General features: G+C 34.9%; 4 protein-coding genes across 9 annotated transcripts in view; 3 read left to right on the forward strand and 1 right to left on the reverse strand.

Moving 5' to 3' along the window:
* LOC108694967 (guanine nucleotide-binding protein G(i) subunit alpha) overlaps positions 1-2,582 on the reverse strand; it is a 5,031-nt gene extending 2,449 nt beyond the window's left edge. The window contains exon 1 of the mRNA XM_018204658.1: positions 2,462-2,582. Within this exon, the coding sequence (XP_018060147.1) occupies positions 2,462-2,582 (121 nt within the window). The remainder of the gene's footprint in view (positions 1-2,461) is intronic.
* A 2,216-nt stretch (positions 2,583-4,798) lies between these two features.
* On the forward strand, positions 4,799-14,114 carry LOC108695162. Its single transcript, XM_018204923.1, has 18 exons — positions 4,799-4,819; positions 4,912-5,038; positions 5,438-5,658; positions 5,941-6,149; positions 6,465-6,769; positions 6,857-6,960; positions 7,041-7,239; positions 7,556-8,092; positions 8,432-8,623; positions 8,737-8,952; positions 9,190-10,412; positions 10,689-11,376; positions 11,613-11,833; positions 12,178-12,814; positions 12,904-13,142; positions 13,357-13,561; positions 13,728-13,807; positions 13,974-14,114. The coding sequence occupies exons 1-18, from the start codon at positions 4,799-4,801 to the stop codon at positions 14,112-14,114; spliced, it is 5,565 nt and encodes a 1,854-aa protein (XP_018060412.1).
* Positions 14,115-15,899: 1,785 nt separating this feature from the next.
* Positions 15,900-18,580, forward strand: LOC108695188 (small glutamine-rich tetratricopeptide repeat-containing protein alpha-like). 3 transcript variants are annotated; one of them, XM_018204958.1, is made up of 4 exons: positions 15,900-15,996; positions 16,725-17,067; positions 17,140-17,598; positions 17,901-18,580. In XM_018204958.1, the coding sequence occupies exons 2-4, from the start codon at positions 16,748-16,750 to the stop codon at positions 18,010-18,012; spliced, it is 891 nt and encodes a 296-aa protein (XP_018060447.1). In that variant the 5' UTR covers positions 15,900-15,996; positions 16,725-16,747; the 3' UTR covers positions 18,013-18,580. The 3 variants fall into 3 exon arrangements, with proteins under 3 accessions (XP_018060447.1, XP_018060446.1, XP_018060445.1); XM_018204957.1 differs by lacking the exon at positions 15,900-15,996 and adding an exon at positions 16,036-16,125 and having other exon boundaries at positions 17,901-18,375; XM_018204956.1 differs by lacking the exon at positions 15,900-15,996 and adding an exon at positions 16,306-16,349 and having other exon boundaries at positions 17,901-18,375.
* A 2,765-nt stretch (positions 18,581-21,345) lies between these two features.
* Positions 21,346-22,071, forward strand: part of LOC108695189 (ras-like GTP-binding protein Rho1) — a 6,901-nt gene continuing 6,175 nt past the window's right edge. For 3 of the 4 annotated variants that reach the window (XM_018204960.1, XM_018204961.1, XM_018204963.1), the window contains exon 1: positions 21,449-21,996. The gene's annotated coding sequence lies outside the window, so the exon portion shown is untranslated. The other variant, XM_018204962.1, reaches the window with a different exon arrangement.

Raw genomic sequence — 22,071 nt, forward strand, 5'->3', positions numbered from 1 at the left:
ATGTTCAACAATCATACATATAATTATATTATAATTATATTATATGAATATATCATACTAAATATTGTATCAAACAATATCTAATTAAATATCGTATCACATTGAAATGATCAAATATCAAATATCGTGACCATGAGATAAAGAAATTCTCGAGTCTTCCTTGACATAATTAAAATCGCGGTCACGCCGTGCATTGTTAACGCCGCAATTCATTTATCATAACGACTCGCTATTTTTGAATCAATACGAGTCTATGCAAAAATGCTCACAATCAACACATTGCCAGATATGTAATCAATCTAATTAACCGATTAATCATCGGTATCTTTGTCGATGAGTTTTGTCCGATTAACGATCAGTTCCGCCAGTCATTGCAAAGTCATTGCAACTAGTACTCGTTTTCCCCTTCCAGGAAGAGTAATTTTTTTTTCCTATAAGTGAGACGAAGATAATTCCGTGCGATCTCAGAGAGACGTAATCTCTCGTGATTCACACGCGGCCGATGATTCAAGTTTCCCGTAACGATGTATGCGTTCTACATCGCGATTCCACATTGCGATGTCGGTCAAGAATTTCAAAATTTTTTTGAACGCATTGACAATACTAAACAATACTGGATCTTTAGTACTATTATTGAATCAGTTACTTCCAACATTTGACGATAACGAATAATAAATATTGAAATAAATTCGCGTAATTAAATGTATTTGTAGTGTATTAGATGTATACAAGAAAAATATTTATCCTAATTTGCAAATCTAAAAACATATTTGCAGAGAAATGAATCATTTGAATGACACATAATCATTTTTTTTTGCATACATTTTTAATTCCAGCTTTTTAATCAATATGAATAAAATTGCTTTAAATTTATTATTTCGATGTCTCAGACATTGCGCAAAAAGAACAGTTTTATTAAAAAATTTAGTTAGACAGATCAAAAAATAATTGTGTTAGACTTCAAATAATATCAAAATAATTATGTAGGCTCAAATTGATTGTTAGAAAATTGAAACGTTGCCCATCATGCTTAAGTTTCCTACATAATTATTTTAACAGTCCAATAAAATTATTTTCAGATCTGTATCTTGTTAAATATTTAGATATTTCACCAAAAGTTCTTTTTCTATTTCTATAATCCTTCTATACGTCTAAAAGCAGAATGTACGAGTGCATACAGCCGATTGTAAATTCTATTGTTAAAAGAACGCTCCCGTTTCAGGGAACAGGAAATTTCTCTTTTTTTAAAAGGACTTGGATAGCGGCAAAGCAAACCGCGGATTTTGGCCGACGAGAGAATGCGACCGAGAATTAAAATACGGCGTATCGCAATTTCGTGATCGTCTACGTTTTAGCCATAGAAGGAACGTAAAATGTGACACACGCACGCCACTGCGGGAAGCGTTTCGCGAGAAAGAAGGACGCTTGTATTCGTGCGATCGAGAGCGTGTTAACCGACCGAAAGGCACCGTGTCGCGAGACGCTAGGAAAGGAGTCTCGTCGCCTGGATTAGACGCAATATCAACCGTTGCATTTCAGCTCTTTCTCTCGTTGGCACACAAATCGCTTGCTCTATTTGATTCGTAAGACTATAGGATTCCAAGGAAAGATGGGGAGGAAATTGCTGGAGAAGCTCGGTAATTCTTTTCTACAGGATTCTTTACCTCTTGGATAAGGTGAAGGATACTCTAAGATTCTGGAAGGAGAAAGAGAAAAATATTTCATCATCAAGGCAAGAAGAAAAGCGAGCGGATCTACTGTGGATTGGAAAAAATATCTCACCAATTGATTTGAAGATTGTCGCGGCTTCTCTGATACAACCGGTTGATAACAGATCTTTATATATGAGGTCATATCTTATGATGTTATGACTATTTTCTTGAGAACACCAAAATGCAAAGGATACATCGCAATAATTAGAGAAATAAACGCTGGAAAAGGACAGATCTAATAATAATAATTTTCTTCCTTATAGCGTTCGTGATTCAGAGAGGAAGAAAGCGAAGAGGAATAGAAAGAGCAGAGAGAGAGAGAGAGAGAGAGAGAGAGAGAGAGGCGGTGATTTTGCGGATCGTGGGCTACGCGACTTCGGGAGCGTTCGGCGGGTGCATGGTGTGTCCAATACGCGATACACGCGCGATACGAGACAAGACGATGTGCGAGGAGAAGGAAAGAGGAACGAATGGAGAAAGAAAGAGAAAAAAGAGAGAGAGAAAGACTGAAGAAAAAGAAAGAAATCAGAGTATATAGGCGCGTCGTCGAAGCAGGGGATGCAAATTTGCCGTCGTCTTCCGAAATCCGAGGATCGAAATCCCCGAAACCAGGTCCGAGGAACAACGGTCGATGGAAGTCCGTCCGGAAATTTTCCGTCACGGTATATCTTACGTGTTCCACGCATTAGACGCGCCAGGATGTTGGTACTCGGCGAGTATCGAGAAGAGTTATCGTGACGGGTATTTACCGAGCAGCAGGAGCTTGACCTCGCTGGCGGCGCGTTCGCCATCAGCGCGGAGGTCCTTGTCGATCTTCTTGGACCGCTCGGCGGCCTCCTTCTCGCCGGTAGTGCTCACGGCGCAGCCCATCCCCGCGCCCTCGCCGGTGACGGTCTCCTCTCAGCACGTCGTTGTGACGATAGTGACGGTGACCGATGTTTGATTGATAACGATTGTTAGACGCCGATCGAATGATCCTTCCGTCATACGCGCTAATCCAGTAGCACCATGCACACGTATTCCGTATTAAGTACCACAGCACAGTTTCCGCTACCAACACTGTCCGCCTCCTGACACTTGTTGCACGGACGACGTCGTGTGGGAACCGCCCGCACGCGGTTGCGCTCGCATACACGAACGCGAGCGCCGAGCCGCTCGACGATCTCGGAATCACTCGCTCGCGTGCGCGAACGCGCTCACACACACATACGCAGCCACGCACTACAGACTACAGACGCACGCGAGCGCGCGTGCTCGTACTCTCGTCTCTCGGTCGCGCACGCAGCTGCGCGCGGCCGCGTTCTCGAATCTCGCGGCGTCGCGTTCCCGGCGCGCCGGCGTCCGCGAGTATCCCGCGGCGGCGGACGGGAACTCCGAACTCGATCGCAAATGGAACGAAAACGAAAATGGGACAACGGAGAAAAAGTGCGAATTGGGAAAGGGCCGAGAAAAAGACCGCCTGATGGAGACAAACCGACTCAATCAGCTCAATCTGATCGTTCCGTTCTTCCGCTCTGTAACGGAACACGGTAGCGCGTACTACTTGCACTGGGCGGCACAGTGGCACAGTGGTCTGAGTCGACCAGTCGACCGAATGCCAACCACCGATCACCGATGCGTTCGAGACATTCGAGTCCGTTCGAGACAGTCGAGACCGCGCCCGCGATTCGCCGTTCGTTGTCATGTCTCGTCGCGCAGATCATCTAGCCAATCAGAGAACGCGACGCTCCTCGCATTGGATTAGTGCGCACGCGTCTTCGCATCTCGCGCATGCGCGCGTCCAAATGTAACGTTCGAAATTCATCCCGATGTAATCTTTTCCCTAGCGCGCGCAAGCGCGAAGATTTGAATCGCCTTTGAATTATGATTTGAATTATGGAAATGGTGTTTTTTACGACGCTTATGATATAAAAAAACGTCGCTTATGGTAAAAAAATTGTTTTTTAATATTGGATTTATGTAATTCTGGAGGTTGAAAAACATTAGAATTTGAAGGATTAAAATAGCGGATGATTTTATACCTTGCTTATTTTATTTTGATCGAAGACCATCTCGAAAAAATCCGACGAAATTCTTACTGGATCTTATATAAATTGTTCCATATTATTTGTTTTTATTTTGAACAATTTTTATTTCCATTATCTTTTTCTTTTTATTAATTTTATTAATTCGAAATTCAAACGGGAAATTATTTCTTTATTCTAAGCGCGAGGAGTGTAAAATATATAAATATATGTAGAAGCAGATTATACAAAGACTATTCTATCTGTCATCTCATATTGTCAATTATATTATGAAAAAACTAAATACTGGACTCCTCTTCTATCGATGTTTTACAATTCTAAAAAGTAGAAAAAATTTTATATCTTACATATTATACATCTATTTCGGTTTTTTATTTTCCAGAGGTTATTGACATTTAATCACGGCGATTGATATAATATTATTTTGTCCATTTCTCTCTGAATGCACCACAGAATTAATATAATAAAATTAATAAACGACAAAATATTGCGACACAAAAAAAAATGAACTTCCTCCTTCCCCCTCCCCTCCGTATAAACTATTTCTATTTTTCTCTGATGAGATGTTGCAATATATAAAAGTATATTTGATCAAGATGCACTTGCACTAGATGCAGATATCCATACTGCATATCTAATAAACAAATTGTCTACAGTACGCCAGCAAATTAATACATATTTTTTATCAAATTCTTCATGTTTCTTTTAGAGCAGATCGTAACAAATTTTACGAAAAAATTCTTGTCTGTTTTATATTATATCCGTTAATTATAACTTTGATTTCCAATAAGATATTTATACGTGTTCTGTATATAGTACGTATATATTTATCTTTTGCCTTGCCTGTATCGTTAGATTTAAAAGAGGAATACATTTCATATTTATGCTTCATAATATTGACATATTTACATTTATTATATTAATACTCGCTTCTCATATGCGCGAGATATCAAGAAGGTCATCCTAATATCACGGATTGTTTCCGAAAATTTCTCAATATTCGGCCTTTGCCGTGAATGGATTCAGTACGGCTACGATATCCGTGATCAAAATCACAAAATCATGAAACTCTTCTTTCTATTCGTGAGTATTGTCTTTTTCAGTTGTGTAAATGCAGAAAAATCACGGTTAAACGCAACATTTCTTCAGTTTCTTCAATATCTATCGTATTACAGCTGGAAAGTTATATTTCTATACTATTATTTTCCGTGCACGCGATAGACCTGAACGAATATCTCGACGAAAAATTACGGCAATCCAAGACAGAATTCATTAAAATACATATCCAAGAAACATCACCAGGTAAATCCGCATAACATTATTTTAATGACAAGTATCTTTTTTTTTAAATAATCATAATTTATAAATTCATTAAATATTTGTAAACATTATTACTATATTTGTAAACATTATTACATTTAATACAAATTGTTTCATAGTTGAAAAAAATTGCATTTATCTTTGAACAGCGTATAGATTATTATCAATTTTTATTTAATTGTAAATCATTAAAAGGAACAATAAAATATGATATTAAGATGTCAAAGATATTGTATGTGAATAATTACATTAAAAAAATAGTGCAAATAGTAGGATTAAACACATAATAATAATATACTCAAAATCAAATAGAAATAATTTCATAATCAAATAAAAATTATTTGTTTATCGAGATAAAAAATAGTAGACGTTTGATTACAGTGCAAGAAAAATCATATAATCTTAACTGGGACAGATCATGGCGAGTTCCTATAACAAGCGATCATCAGCCATTCGCAATAGATATGCTCGACGGAGTATTCATTCTCGACAGCAATCGTGTGATGGTACCTTCTCTCAATGCGACTTCCTGGAATGAGACTTATGACACGTTACGCGAAGTTTATCGGATCAAAAAGGGAACCGTCATTAAATTTGTCAGGGTACAAATCACTCTTTAATTATAATTAATCTTTATCTCATAAAATATATTATGAAATTTATAGTATTATACTATTAAAATTATATTTAATATTAATAATTTTATTTAAAATGTAATATAAAATTTAATATTAATATAAAATGCAAAATATAATATAATCTAATCTAAATATCTTTTATATTACATATCTTTTATATATTTTCTTATATTTTTAATATGTTTAACTTTATTTACAATCCACTGTACACAATGTAAACGAGTTGCATCGATTATGATATCATAGAGTATCATATGGAAGAACACCAACTATCTATTAGTATGTTACGAGCCCAGTCTATGCAGTATTCACACGGCAAAATCGAATCAGCCGTTGCGATTTCGTCATACCATTGGATACAAACGAATCCCTGTAGATGCTAAATTTTTCATACAAGCCGATCAACTATATCTGATTATCGTCAATAATGCCAACAAATTTCCCATATCATCCGTGTGAGTCTCGTGATATTATTCCTAAACAGAACAGAGAGACAAATTAAATTAAATTAATTTAAATAATTAAATTTAAATTTCTTATCGTGTTGGTCTTGAAATACATATATCTGAGAAGAATGTCTAGTTGGATTAATTGAAAATGAATAAATTAGAATTTTCTGATTAAAGCTACTAGAATTGAGAAACGAAATTTTGATATAATCAGAATCTTCTGGTTCATTCATTTTTCTCAATGCAGTAAAAACAAATACATCGAACTAAATATTTCTTTCTTTCAAATTTTTATTTTTCTCACGTTCAATTGAATTGCAGGATCTACCGATGGAGCGGCACATACATGGACGTCGTCGACGAAATGAGGATGACCGGCGCAATATCGGTCACCGCATTCGAGCACCGGCGATCAACGATCATTGTATTCGCCCAGAATTACGCCGAGAATCCGTGGATCGGTTCCGAAGTGTATGAGTTCAAGGACAATAACATCGTAAGGATACAATTACTATCCACTGCTGGTGCATCACGTCCGACGTCGGTGCATCACTACATTCATGGCGACTTCAACTTCATACTGATGATAAATGATTTAGGACCGAGCGATGTGTTCTGTTGGGACGGTTCGTATATATTCGATAAAATCTTCCTTTTATTTCTTTTCCTTTAAAGTAGGACATTGTCTAGAATCTGGAATGTATTGTTGCCAGGAGGAGAATTGCTGGATTGGTTCAGCCTTCCTGACATCGAACCGTATAGTCTGATAAGAATTTTTCACATAGACGGCGATACTTTCATAGTTGTAGCGCACGATGTAAGTGTACAATTGTTCAATATTAAAATAAATTGAAAATTGAAGCGTGATACGTTAATAATGCAACAAATAATTTACAGAATATTATCCAGCTATATAAATTTCATAGTACATCCGATTGGAAAAGCGAAAATGTTAAACTCTTTAAGGATAATCAAAAAATAGTTGATATGATAGTCTTATTGAACGAACATACAATAAATTTAACATTGGTCCTTGTAGAAAAAAACGTATATTGGGTGGAACAATGGGAAGTTGAGATGACTTTGGTACCAGTAGGTAAATAATTATTTTTTCATTTGTCATGAAAAAGCGATTATTATAAAATAAGTATATATAATATTATTATCTCATAATTATATTATTTATATATTTTTTTATTATATTTTATTAGAAACGATAAATTCTTTTTATAAAATAGAAAAATATAAAGATATTCATGGAATGTTTTCAATTTTTATTTTATTATTAACTCTTTTACATTTATTGAGGCATTTATATATATATTAAACAAATCATTTAAGTATTTTTTTTATATTGTTATAAAAATAAATATCAAGCCTGATGATTCAAAAAGATTAAAATAAAATTTCAGATAACAATGTGAATAATACCGATGCAACAAGAAAATGCTTATCGGATCTGATCGAAACGTTACAAGCGAGAATGTCAGCCGTAAAAGAAGCTAAAGCTTCCTGGAAGCTGCTCTTACCAGCTGCAAAGAATTTGACAATTTCAGAGCCAGTGAATTTTGACAGTTTGATCTTGCGATCCGGCATGGTGGACAGCGCAGAGGTTGTGACTGAAGAAGATATCCTGTCACCTCATCAAATTGCAAAAGCTCTGAAAGAACTCGATCGCAATGTCCACAACGTCCAGGCAAAACAATTAAATTCGCAAGAGATGACTGCTGATATATTGGAAGCGTTCAAGGAAAAGATTATAGCTAATGATGTATATCTGGATGAGTTGGAAATCGACCAAATGCAAGTGGATTTCGTGAACAACGTGAATATGCAGTCGGAGAAGATAATTCCCTTTGAAACTGAAGAGTTCGCAAATCTGTTACGTGCGAAAAATCTCATTATACACAATCTCGAGGTTGACTCTCTCTGTGGAATACCGCCCGAATGTAAGTTTGAAAAAACCTCATAGCAAAAGAAGTCACAAAAATATCGCAATAAAATCGTAAGTAAATATTCACTTTGTCGTAGGTATGATATCTATAATATCATTATGCAGCTATGATAAAGGTTGCACTTAACTATATACAACTTAACTATATACAACTGCTATATACAAATCAAGATAATAATGTCAGTGTGACTTTTTGATAATCTCACAATAACATAATTCATTCGTTACTACTGTGAGTTTATTGTGATATGAATATGACTTTTTGCTATGAAGAATAATTTCTATAATGCGATATATTTTTTTATATCGATTTGTATAAACAATATTTCTACAGATTGGTTGTTACAAAATGACGAAGGAATTGGGTCTGCCATTGCAAATAGTTCTGTCGAGTATTCAAATGATACTCTTATATTGCATTCCGATTTAACAGTACCGACATTAAAGATTAAAAACCTGAATGGGACAATCATCGATCAGTTGATGGACGATTTATTTATCATTAATCGCGCTCAGAAAATCAATGGTTAAGTATAACAGTCTATTTTTTATGTTTTTTTAAATGCAAAAATCGACAAAAACAATTAGCTACAGATTTTGTATGTAGTTGATCATAATTTGATAGTATTTTAATCATAGGTACGATCACATATAAGAACTCGCTGCAAATTATGAATCTTACGGCACAAATGGTGAATGGTGTTTCTACCGATAAACTTATGACTACAACAACAAATCAGAGTTTTGATGATTTCTATGCGAAAGCGTTACACATTGAAAATCTGTATGCGGAAAGAGTTAATGGGGTGCCCGTTGAGGAAGCTGCACGAAAGTCTCGAAAGAACGTTATTGAGGGTAATTTCTTAACTAATTTTGTAAATTGTGACAGTTTACAGCGAGTATGATTTTAATAATTAATTAATGATATAATAATTAATAATTATATTAATATTAATATAATATTACACAAATACGTTAGAATAATTACATCATTAATTAATCAACTTTTTCCAATCTCAAAAGTTATTCTCTCTTTTACGATTAATACTAATATTCCAATACTATATTCAATATTTATATATTTTTTTGAAGGTAAATTAAAGTTGGCGAAACTTACCGTTACCGAGAATTTGGTGATCGACACGAATGAGTCTATGATAAAAATGCCCGATAAGTGGCTTCAGATCTACAAAAATGTGACGATACTAGGTGATCTGCATGTTCAGAATATCATGGTCGACAAGACAGCGAAGCTCTTCGTGGAAGATAATCTGGTAAACGTGACCGACATGTTCGATCGATACTGGACAAAATCTACCGATCAGACTATCACCGAAAAAATCACTTTGGAAGCCGGATTCACTATCGATAAACTTGATACTAAGTACCTCAACGGTTTCGCGGAGAGCGACTTTCTATATACCACGATGAAGGAGATACCGAGCGATTTCACTAATCTGCGCTTCGAGAACTTCCACGTCGATCAATTCTTTCATGAGAATGGTCCTCACGATAATTTCTTCGAAGTTGAACCAAATTCATTAACGATCCGAGAAAAGTTGCACGTACAAACTCTCCGAGCGAAAGATATCATTACTCTAACTTTCAATGGCATTAATGTGAACGACATCATGAATGAGACGCGTGTGAATTTCTCAGAAACCGTGGAACTTCCCGCTGTTCAAGCATGTCGTGTCTTCGTTGATAATCTCGATGTTCGTTTTATCAATAATCGCGAAGTCTTCTTCGAGAACGGGCTTCACACCGACGACAATCATCGGCTAGCATTCTTGAAGGTACCAGAGTTTCACGTACAAAATTTGGAAGTGGAGACATTGAATGGGATTGAGATAAATCAGACGCGATTGAAAGATTTGATGAGTTCTGAATCAATTAAAATCGTTATCGACGGTGATTTGACGGTGGAGAATCTAATGGTTGATCAAGTGGGTGGGCAATCGACCGAGAGTTTCTTAGAGGAACTGTCGCAAAATGACATTGTGATAACGTCAGAAAGAAGCATCGAGAATTTGATCGTTCAGAACATAACGATAGAATCTCTTCGTGGACGTAACTTCAATGATTGGACCGCCAGTGTTCTTTCTAAATCAAAGGAGCAAACGATAACAGGATACTTCACTGCTGATGTTGTCATCTCCGACAATGTCACAGTGGATTTTATCAACAAACAAAACGCTTCGCAACTGATGTGGGTGGACGAGCCTCTGACAATCATGGGCAACGTAACGTTCACCGATCTATTGGTCGAAGGCGACGTGATTACTCCAAAAATGAATGGACGCAACGTAAGCGAGGTAAAAATAAAGTTTTTTATTTTAACATCTAATTAGTCTGACTTGTACATCGATTATTAACAGATAATTGACATTAATTAAGTAGATAGAAATTGAAAGATGCCTTCAAAGAATTTTTAGTTTATTTATAAAAGTCATTTAAAATTACTCTAAAAATTATTAAAATATCTTTCAAGTTACATAAGCATTGTACTTAAAACTATATCTTATCTATTAATCTTTCAAAGTTTTTCTTAAAAAAATAATCTCTCTTTCTTTTTTCGTCTTGTGTTGTAGTTATACGATAGCTTGTTGTACATTCCCGTAAAAAATATCGACCTCTTGGAAGTCCACGGAAATATTTCCTGGGACACAGATTCAACTAGTCCTGCTTCTATCTCTCATCTATTAAATAACGCTGTGACCAAAGATAGGGACCAAGTTATTACGGGAAAAGTGATCTTTGAAGAGGATGTTCGTGCGTGGGCGGTTAGAGGTAATTATTCAAACATCGAGCAAATTCAACAAATAATATCGGATGCCGTGATCGACTACGGAGAACACATCGAGATCAACGGAACGAAAATCTTCGAGGAAGACTTTGTCGTGGACAATTTGAAAGTGAATGGCGATTTGGGTATTGCCAATATCAATGATGTGAATATCCTCGAGTTCAATAATTCTGTCTTTAAACAGAATCACGATGACATGATTGTTGGTCCGTTAATATTCCTTAAGGATGTTACGGTCGAGAAGCTTTATGTAAACGACGCCAATCTCAACGCGTCCGTCAACGCAGCAGTCCGTTCCAACGACGTTATGCCGGACAATATTTATTTCGAGGAGCTCGAGGTACTGGGTGATGTGTATCTACAAAATTTGAATAAAATTGACTTTGACAAGTTTGTAAAGGATCGTGTCACTCTTAGCGGAGATCATGAAATTACGTGCGATATGAAATTCAATGGTATCGTTACAGTAACAGGTAAATGATTTGGCAATTAACAATTATCTGAATTAAGTTCACTTAAATTGAAATTATAATGATGACACTATTCTCTTATTTCAATTTGTAATTTAAATAATACGAATATTGATACACTTTTACAGAATTTACTGTTTTATGATCTTACGATAAAATTGTATTCTTTTTAAGAAAAAAGAGCTTCCATGCAAAATTATTTAAGAAAAATTTGATATTATCTTATTTACGTATTTTAGGCAATGCAAATATAAGAAAAATTAATGGAATTTATCCATCTAATTTTGTCCTCAATGACGTTGACGAGGTGCAAATAATAGATGGCGTAAAGACTTTCAAAGAGGACTTGATAGTTGATGGAGACGTTGTTGCGCCACTAATTAATAATGTCAATATAATGGAAAAATATAACGACGGTATACAAAATAATGATGAAAATGTCGACATCTTTGGTGACCTTGTTAGTACAAACCCTAACTTAAAAAAATCCCTAAAATTTTAATAGATTGCAAAAAAATTTGTTAAGCACAGATTCTTCTTATATATTCTTCTTATATATCTAAAGAAAAATTTAAAAGATTTCAAATTACGGGATTAAATCAACTTAAATTATTGTAATTTGACGTAAATATTTACAAAATATTCAAGCTGAATCCAATATTTAAGAATTAAATATTGATTCAGCTTGAATTAAACTTTATCGTTCAATAAAATAATGTTTATATATGTACATATCAAGAAGAAATTATTTCTTAAAAATTGTAACTTATGTATGGGTCGCATTTCTTCAATTATTTCTTCCAGATTTTCAAGGCGGATGTTCGGATTAAAAACATAAGTACTTCTGGATTTGTGAACGGCGTGAATCTGCATTCTGTCGCTAACAATTTCAAAGGAAAGATAGACAATATTATTGAGAACTTGGAGAAATTTTGGAAAATAATCGAACAGAATATCGAGTACAGCTCGCAAATGTCCAAAACCTTGCGCAACATTTTTTTCTATCTAGAGGAGGAAGAAGATTTAAAGATACCTGGGACCAATGTCAGTAAGATCGATGTAGTGTATTTTGACGAGAACACGGTCAGGTTGAATATGTATAGGGAGCAACCTGGAAGATTTTGTGGGCTACTTGACAACTGTTCATGTACGTATCAGTCTGTGATTGATGTCATTAAATTCAGTGACACGAACAGAACTATACGAGAGTGGCGAGTAAACGCCGGGGAAATTGTGAAAAATTTTCACGATCCAGGCGAAATGTTCGGTGTGAATATAATGACGAACACTGTTTCAAGCAGCAAAGAATGCACCTCGAAAATCAGATCAGAATATACTACGATTTCCTTGATGACAATAGAAAATTTTAAAATGAATCACGAAGAAGTTTTTCATAAAATAGAAGGCTACCTAAAGGATGCTAAAATTTTTAAGCATGACGGTATTCGCAGCACATTAAAAAATCTGTCATTAAAATTATAATGAAATATTAATGAAACTTAAAAAATTAATGTAATGTTTAATTTGCAGGCGATGTGTATATAGTTTTGGCGATATACTATGATAAAGTACGTGCAACACATCGCACAAATTCTTTGCTTTATAAAGTGCATTCGATAAGAAACGCAACGTTAGTGCAGAAAATTCCTACGGATGGTGCTTGGTCCATTCAGATTTTCAATATCGATCACGAAGTATTTCTTCTTATCGGCTGTTATAGCGAGTCCTTGAAATCTTTATTATACAAATTCGATCCAACAACACAAAAGGTATAAATTAATTGCTTAAATAATTAAGATAAAATGAATGACATTATATTTTGTAAAATATGAAAATTAGAACTTATACTATCCTATATAAATATAAAAACGAGCATAATATAAAAATTATTCACAAAAAAATTAATTAAAATAATTTAAAATTTATACAAAAATTAATTTAATTTTCCTTTATGTAAAAACTTTTTTATTTTTTCGAATGTAGTTTGAACAGTTGAGAACATTCACAAGCAGAAGCCGTTATGTAAAAAGTCTATCACAAGAAAAAGATTATTTCGTTCTACTGGACAATCCTGATACAAACGCAGTGAACATTTATAAATACGACCACGAGTTTCGAAATTTTTATAGTTATCAAAGCATTTTTCATTCCCATCAGATTAACGGGATTGAGTATTTCTACACCGATGGTATGATTATCAAAATAATAAATTAATATAATTAGAAGACGCACGTATATTTATATCATGTTTTCGCCCAATTTATTATATTAACGATTATTATTATGATTGAGATTTTGTTATATATGATTTTATTATGATTTATTTATAATAATTCACTTATTTTCTCCTACAGAGTATGGCAACAGCGATGTGTTTGTGATTGTGACGACCCAGAGTGGACAGTTTTATATTTATGAATATATGTTTGCCGGGGTAAATTTACTATTTTATGTATAAATAAAAGAAACGAATCCTCTTTTCCTCACTTTTCTCCGTTCATCTCTTTTTTTTCTCCTTTTTCCTTCTCTCATTAGAGAATTTCTTATACAATGACACGAAATAATTCTCTTAAATAACATATAATCACAATTATTTTCAGAAATTCCAAATGAAAATGCAACACGCCGTGAATGGCTTACAAACGATGATGCCATTCTACCACATGAACAATCATTATATTTTGGCTGGCACAGACGACAACAACATAATTTTCCGCATTATAAAACAGGGTCCACATTAATTCGATGAAATTAGAGATCGACATAAAAATTTGAATTTTGTATATATCTATACATATATTAATAAGTATTTATTTATTATAAATCGATATAGCAAATCATCCATGTAACACATTCCTAGTAAACGGAATTGATTGAAACGAATTGAAATGGAGTCAGATTTTGAGAAATGTGCATTCGCAAAAAAAATAAATTTTTTTTTTCCGAACACATTTTTATTCATTTACAGGAATGCATAAAGCATATTTTTATGCTTTTCAATCTAAAAATAATATTAGCTTTTTCTATATATGCATCGTGAATATTTGCCGAATTCAAAATTCTGAAAAGAAAATGCAGTTTTTCAATTAAATTCAATTAAATAAAAGTTTTTTTATTTAATTAATTTAATGGATTTAATATACGCATAAAAATTTCAATTTATTTTAATCTATTTCCGATTATTGATCTAATGTTGAATCAATACATCAGAAACTTTGAACTTATAACTTTATAACTTTGCAAATTAACATCACGAAATGCATAATGTTGAAAAAACGTTTACATTTCATCATTCAACATTCTTTCAATGTTCTGTATTAATTGACTGAGTTATAAATTATAATGATTATTAATACGTATATTTACTCTTTTGTATTATTAATAATTTTGTATTATTTATAATTATTACATTCGATTAATCGATATGCAAAAATTAATCAATGAATTTTGTTCTTATTGTTATTATATATTGTTAAAACAAATATTATATATTGAAAATCTTATTTGTGAATAAAATTTGCATGATAAAATCTAATTATTATAAAATATAATCATTGAGAATTATTAATATATATATCGCTTCCTTATTTAAAAAATCAAAACAACGTAATTTTCAAATTATTATCATGAATAAGTAAAGTCAGTCATCAAAATTGAACTTAACTTCATAAAAAAATCACAATTCCAAAATGATAATATCTTTTAAAAGTCATAAAACAAAAATGACAAAAATAACATTTAATCATGTTAAGCATATTCTTTTTATTGCCGCAATATTATTTAATTAATAATTTTCTATTGAGTTTGGAAAATAGTTTTTTGGAATAAGTTTTTTTTTTCATTTTTTGGTTTTTTTAAATTTGTGACTTTTAAAGAAATATACCTTTTTTTCTAATTTTCTTAATATATACACACACACACGCACATATATATATATATATTTATTTATTAATATATTATATTATTAATATATTATACTTTTAATATTTTATTTACCTTACAGTAGAGTATAATTATTTAAACAACTGCACAAAAATACAGATTGTAGCGCGCGCTTGCGCACTTAAAGTGGCGACCTGCGGATCTCAAATCATGGTTGTTACACGTTTCCGTAATGTACGTGAAATTACAAAAAAAAAAAAAAAACAGTGCGAATTGCGATACAAAATATACACTTGTGGAAAACTCATATTTTTTTCCACATGCTTTAGCTGGATTTTTCACATATCTTCGGCAAAAAACGCATCGCAACAACAACGTTATATATTACTGCTCGTACGTTTCGGTCCATAAGACATTTCCTTGAGTTAAACGTTAAAGCTTTCTGTTCGCCGAATATACAGCCTAAGTATACCTAAATACCCCATTTCTCCATTTCAGATCCCATTTTTCGGAAGCGAAATACAAGCACGCCAGTCATGTACCAATTCGCACAACGGAAACAACTGAAGTTCGCCGCTGGTACGCGAGGCGCGCGCAAACCGCACCGAAGTGAAGTAGGCAACTTCAACAGACAACTTCGAACTTCTACGTGCACGCGAGTGGAGGCTCCCCTCCGTTTGTGTTCCGTTCGGTGCTCCGTTTCTGCTCCAGGCTCCGGGTCAACCGTTGATCGAGACAAAGGTATGATTATCTCACATTCTCTATCTCCACGTATTCAATCGTGGTCGTTACGTACATTCATTCATATCAGCTGTCACGAACGTCGACATCCACGAGACTCGGCGGTTTGATGCCGTTTTAAGTGAACGCGTGAGAAACATTTATGAGCATCAGTGATCCGAAAAATCGAATCCTTGAAGAAAATCCCTTTACTCTTCTGTGCCCGCTTTGATTCTCGAGAGCGCGCTCGATGATACTTTGTCATTACATTATTTTTTTTTGGTTATGTTGACCGAGGATGAATTAGCGCAATCCGATAGTTGATCGTCTGCCACGTTCACGGCGATCTCGACCGGATTCTGATAACTTAATTGGTGATTAACTTAGCTGGCAGAATTAAAATTTTCTTAAAACAAGAGAATAGTTTTCAACTATGTAACTTGCTGTCCGTAATGTAATTCTTTTCCATATGTTAAACAACAACAAATTAATAATTCTATTATTAATAAGATAATACATATGTTATTTGATAGGTTAATTACTGGTTAAATCGATTTGATCTGAAATCCGTCTTAGTTTTTTTAATTACTGGTGCTTCATTAAAAGAAATATATACTTTGACGCACTCTTGTGTCTCAATGCTGTTTTTCTTTTAATTTTCTTTACTGTTTTTTATTTACTAATTACAGGATAATTTAATATTATATATGGCATAATGGAATGTTACATTTTGGATGTTGTTTTTGTAGGAGCATTTTTTCACTAAGTACTGATGGCTGTCAAGGGACTAGTCTCGTCGATTGTCAAGTTTCTGACAGACCAGTTGCAAGATGGCGATATAACTGCTGATTCACGAGAGAGTTTGGAAGTAGCAATCCAATGTCTGGAGAGTGCTTATAATGTGCAAGCTTCTGATGTCCCCGCAAATGTAAATCTGTATCAAATTTATAAAAATGCAGTGGAGAATGCCGCGCCGGTTCTGGGTCCAGAAGCTACACCGGAAGCAAAGGCTGAAGCAGAAAGATTGAAAAACGAAGGCAATACACTTATGAAACAAGAAAAGCATCATGAAGCGCTTGCCAATTACACAAAGTATGCATAGTCTTTCTTTATTAATTTGAGTAAATATTGTTCCTTTTTTAACTTAAGCTTGTTCGCTTACAGGGCAATAACATTAGATTCTCGCAATGCAGTGTATTATTGTAACAGAGCTGCCGTTCATAGCAAACTTGGTAATCACACCTTAGCCATCAAAGACTGTAACACAGCACTTTCTATTGATCCATCATACAGCAAGGCATATGGTCGATTAGGTTTAGCATATTCAAGTTTGGAGAGGCATAAAGAGGCTAAGGAGAGTTATGAGAAAGCCTTAGCGATGGAACCAGATAACGAGAGTTATCGAAACAATTTGCAGTTGGCAGAAGAGAAATTGGCCCAATTAGGTGTTAATCAGTCTCTGCCTAATTTACCCGGCATGGACTTGAGCGCTCTTTTAAGTAATCCTTCTTTAATGAATATGGCACGTCAGATGTTATCCGACCCAGCTATGCAGAACATGATGTGTAATCTTATGTCTGGTAACGTGGAAGAAGGTGGTCGCATGGAATTACTCATAGAGGCGTAAGTTTGATAGAACAGAATAACATTTAATTCAATAGATAATGTTATATTGATATACAACAAAACTCAAAAAAGATTATTTTTCAGTTGCTCGCAAAAAAAAAAACGAAAACATAGAAAAAAAAACTTTTATTTCTCTAAAATCAGTCATACATTAAAATTGCATTTTAAATTAATATTACAAAATTTTAATAATTCAAAATATTTAAACTTATTTTCTGGGAAACTATTTTTTGAGTTGTATCCTTGTAGCAAATGAATGACTTGTGTGAATTTTGTATGTATGCGTATAAATATTTCAGAGGCCAACAATTGGCGCAGCAAATGCAGAACGCAAACCCCGAGTTGATCGAGTCGCTGAGACGACAAATGGGCGGTAATCCGAATGACCCGGAACCACCGCAACAAAATTAAAGTACGGCTGGTTGTGTGATAGATGGACATGAACTTTATGGACATCATAGCTGACTTTTTTCTCATTCGTAGTTACATCAGTACATTGTATCGTTTTCTAACGAACGCCGTGAGGCAAGATTTACAGCTTCAATGATAATTCTATCATCTATATCTACGCGATAACGCGTGCATACTATAGAATCATTTCATAGATTAGCCGTTACGGGTGTAACATCGGGCCTCTCTCTTCTTCTCATCTTCTCTTTAGCTATTGTACAATTTTTTATAGCATGCTGCAGATTGATACAACGTAACAAAAGTTTTTTTAATGTCACGATAATTTGAGTGACTATAATAATTGAGCGATATCCCAATTTTCCGCATCATCCAGGGCATTATTTCTATATCATGCACTGTATAACAAATGACAATTGCGCGTGAATTTATATAACACAACTGTTCATAATGTCTCGGTTGAAGAATGTTCAATTGACGCGAAATATACATGAATTCATGATACCGACCGAATTGCAAAGCATTGTTTAATATTTTATTCATACCATATTACATACATATATATGAAATTGAACTTTTCTGTCAACGTTTTATAAATGCGTAATTATTGCATTACGCATGATTGTTAAAATCTTTGAACTAAACACAAAACGGAAACTTTTTCGCATATCAGATTTACAATCTCACGTTTCTCGAATTTCTTAGCACGTTATATATTGAAAATAACGGCAATATGCTAATACTAACAAACAAATTGTAATACAAATTCTAGAGAAGAAAATATTCGGATTTGTTTTCTATTATTTCACCATATTTCTTCCAATTAGACTGGAAAATTTTTCACTCATTGTGAGATATTAATAGACACTTTAGAAAAAAAATAAAAAAGTAAAAAATCAAAATTACAAACAAATAAAAAGTTTCCGACAAACACACTTGTCTTTGACTTGTGCTGTGACTTACTAAAGAATCCTCGAACCGATTACATCTCTTGTTTCCTTTCTATCTGTTATTATTTTTTTTTTTTAGGGAAGCGATTTCGATGTGTTAACTGAACTAGATAGAGACAGAGACGCACGCAAGTGTAACTTGCACGATGCGCTTTCTATCTGTAAGAAGAAAGGAAGCTGCACGCGCGCGATTTATCACGGTCGAAGAAGTATGGTTTATCGGCGGTATCTTTGTAACGAGCGTTCGCTATGCGTTGATAATCAACGGATACGGTTTCTTCAGATGAGATGCGCGTGCATACGTAGGTTTCACGGCCGTATTCCCCGTATTCCATGGGTTCGGGCCGGCTGAACATGAGCGTCGGCCAATTCCACGTGCGTCACGCGATGACATCATTCTTATTTGGCCACTATGCGCGCGCGTATGTATTACCTACACCCGCGTACATACACTTATGAATACGCACGCGCAGACGGTATATGTCGGTTATGATTGTTTATTAATAAGAGAAGGCACGAGCGTTGATCCGTGATTAGAAGCGGATAGCTCAGATTTTCTTTCGGATCAGCTGATTGTCAAAGCCCGCAAATAAAACGCTGTAGAGTGCTACTTATTGAAAAAAAAAAAAGAATCGGAACTATGTATGAAGCTCTCCGTATATGAAGAATTCCGAATTACTTATTAATTCGTCCGTTAATTCGAATTTTTACTTCTTCGAACGTCATCACCGAGAAATCCCATCTCCGCATCCTTGAATTCCTCCGTAAAAGAAAGGAGAGGGATAGGAAGTATAACGCTCGAGATCATTTCATTTCGCTGGCAATTGTGAGGGAGAGGGGAAGGGGAATTCTTGACGCCGGCATTTATTTTATCCGGCTGATAAGCCAGTTAATGACACACTACGTGTACGCACACACCTCTCATCAGCGTGAAATTGGTTCATCGTTTAAGAAAAAAAAATCTTCTGCACAATTGGAAAAGTGTAGATACGTAAATTTCTTGTATCCTTCACGATGTAACTATTAAACAGATTTCTAATACTTTTCTCTTGTAATGATAAAACATTTCAAAAGATTACTTTCTATAATATTTGAAAACTACTTTTTTATATCAAATAATTTTTGTTCTTTACATTAAAAATGCAATTATATACTTTTCTAATATTTCCTTTTCGACTTTGCAATAGCTTTAATTCGAACAGTCTTAAAACGCAAAGAGAATTAAAATTCAAGAAATACTTTGAGCATTTTCATTTCTCTAAATTTTAACAAATTTCACGTTACGCAATACAACGACAATAAACGGCCGTAACACGATAGAGAAACAGTTGCTTACTTACATATTTTCCAACCCTTTCCGTCACCTACAAGTGGCGGCGGTACAAAGTGAGAAGCGTGAAGTGTGCGCAAGTTTCCTTCCACAGGTCCGTGACGATGCGCGCCGATAACACGTGATTCGCCGGTTTCGAAAGCAGGGCTGAAGCGAGGCGTCGTGAGTGGCGGGCGCCATGCGGCCCCGAAAGCGGCGGCGAATTTCTAAGCAGATCCCGTTGAGCCATTTCATGGATTCCGTCGCGGCTTTTACGATCAATGATTGTGGCTTAACTCTCGTGAAAATCAATTAGAATTCGCAAACAATCAATAGAAATATATACCGCCAAATATATGTTTTTTTGCATCTTCAGATTTTTCTGTCCTCTCTATTCCTTTTTTTTCTCCATATTATTTAGTAGACACCATTCACAATAGAAGAAATATTAGGAACAGAATAAATATTAAATAGAAATAAAGAAATTAGGAATAGAGGTTAAATATAATGCACAATAGATAAGACATTTATCTTTATATCTTTATATCTTATTTGTTTTCATTACATATTTATTTAATCATTTAAGCTCTATTTTTAATTTTTTATTTTTAATATTTAATATTTTTGTTCTTAATATTTCTTTATTCTATATATCTATATAATTTTTTAATGCAAGAGATGCAATATATAGGTTATATTATAGATAAGATGTAGATAATATGTTGAAATTGAGTAATTATTTTAATATCTGTTCATACAAATGTAATTTATTGTAATTTATTGTATTAAATAATATATGCTTATAAGAATCATTTCTTTGGAAAAATATAATTATAATCAATAATTATAGTCATTAATTAATCTTTATTTTTTATTTACCGAAAACGTCACGTTACAAGACATGTTAAGAATAATAAAAACATATTAAAAAATAGTATTGCATCGCGCGAAATCAATGTCCGTTTACCCTAACAAATTTAAAATCATTGACCCTATTTCGCGAAACCATAATCGCCCTTAAATACATTGACGCTTGACACGTTCCTGAAACGAGCTGAAGTTGCCGCCGTCGCCGCTCAGCCCCACCACTGCGGCCATTCGCCATACACTCAACAGATTGAGGTGTGGCCATCGAGGGCAGCCATTTTCTTGATTTTCTGTCGCAAGATTTCAGGTAAATACGCAAATATATCTTAAATTAACGCTGATCGAAGTAGTGAGAGGGTGCGTGGTGCGTCGTGTGTGCGGACGTCGCGAGCGTTTTCCGGGCGCGTTGAAGATCCCACTGGGACGTCGGGCTCTTCGAGTACGGTGTTAAAAAGAGGGAAAAAAAGGAGTCTCCTCCTCCATGAGCGAGTGAGGGAGAGAGAAAGAGAGGGAGAGAGCGAGACGAGGAGAAAGAGAAAGAGAGAGAGAAAGCGAGTCGCGCCAGGAGCTCTCGAGGGAGTGCCATGCGTCGCGAATCTCGTCCGCTTGGTATCACCGCACGGCAAGGCGCGCTCTGAAGTTCGAACACGGGTGTCTCGAATCAGCTCGCAAGTTCGATTTCGCGTTCGATCGTGCGCTTGCGATTCGTGCTTAGTCTACGTCCACGTCGTCATCGTTATCTTGGTCGTCGCCGTCACCGCCGCCGCCACCACTGCCGCGGAGCCGAGCAAGTAAATCCGTGCGACGGAACTCTTGGAATGTTCTCGGGCTCTACCTGACACTACGTGGCCGTTTAGCCCAGTAAGTAAACGCCTCTTTCGCTCTCTCTCTCTCTCTCTCTCTCTCTCTCTCTCTCTCTCTCTCTCTCTCTCTCTC

The sequence above is a fragment of the Atta colombica genome, unplaced genomic scaffold (genome assembly GCF_001594045.1).
Source record: "Atta colombica isolate Treedump-2 unplaced genomic scaffold, Acol1.0 scaffold126, whole genome shotgun sequence".
Taxonomy (NCBI): domain Eukaryota; kingdom Metazoa; phylum Arthropoda; class Insecta; order Hymenoptera; family Formicidae; genus Atta; species Atta colombica.

What these genes read in the sequence shown, in the direction of transcription:
- LOC108695188 (XM_018204958.1), top strand. Translation starts at nt 16,748, where the DNA reads ATGGCTGTCAAGGGACTAGTCTCGTCGATTGTCAAGTTTCTGACAGAC. An exon ending in GCGCTTGCCAATTACACAAA is followed by an intron (nt 17,068 to 17,139) that starts GTATGCATAGTC and finishes GTTCGCTTACAG; the next exon opens with GGCAATAACATTAGATTCTC. An exon ending in ATGGAATTACTCATAGAGGC is followed by an intron (nt 17,599 to 17,900) that starts GTAAGTTTGATA and finishes TAAATATTTCAG; the next exon opens with AGGCCAACAATTGGCGCAGC.
- LOC108695162 (XM_018204923.1), top strand. Translation starts at nt 4,799, where the DNA reads ATGAAACTCTTCTTTCTATTC. An exon ending in TATCCAAGAAACATCACCAG is followed by an intron (nt 5,039 to 5,437) that starts GTAAATCCGCAT and finishes GTTTGATTACAG; the next exon opens with TGCAAGAAAAATCATATAAT. An exon ending in AAATTTCCCATATCATCCGT is followed by an intron (nt 6,150 to 6,464) that starts GTGAGTCTCGTG and finishes ATTGAATTGCAG; the next exon opens with GATCTACCGATGGAGCGGCA.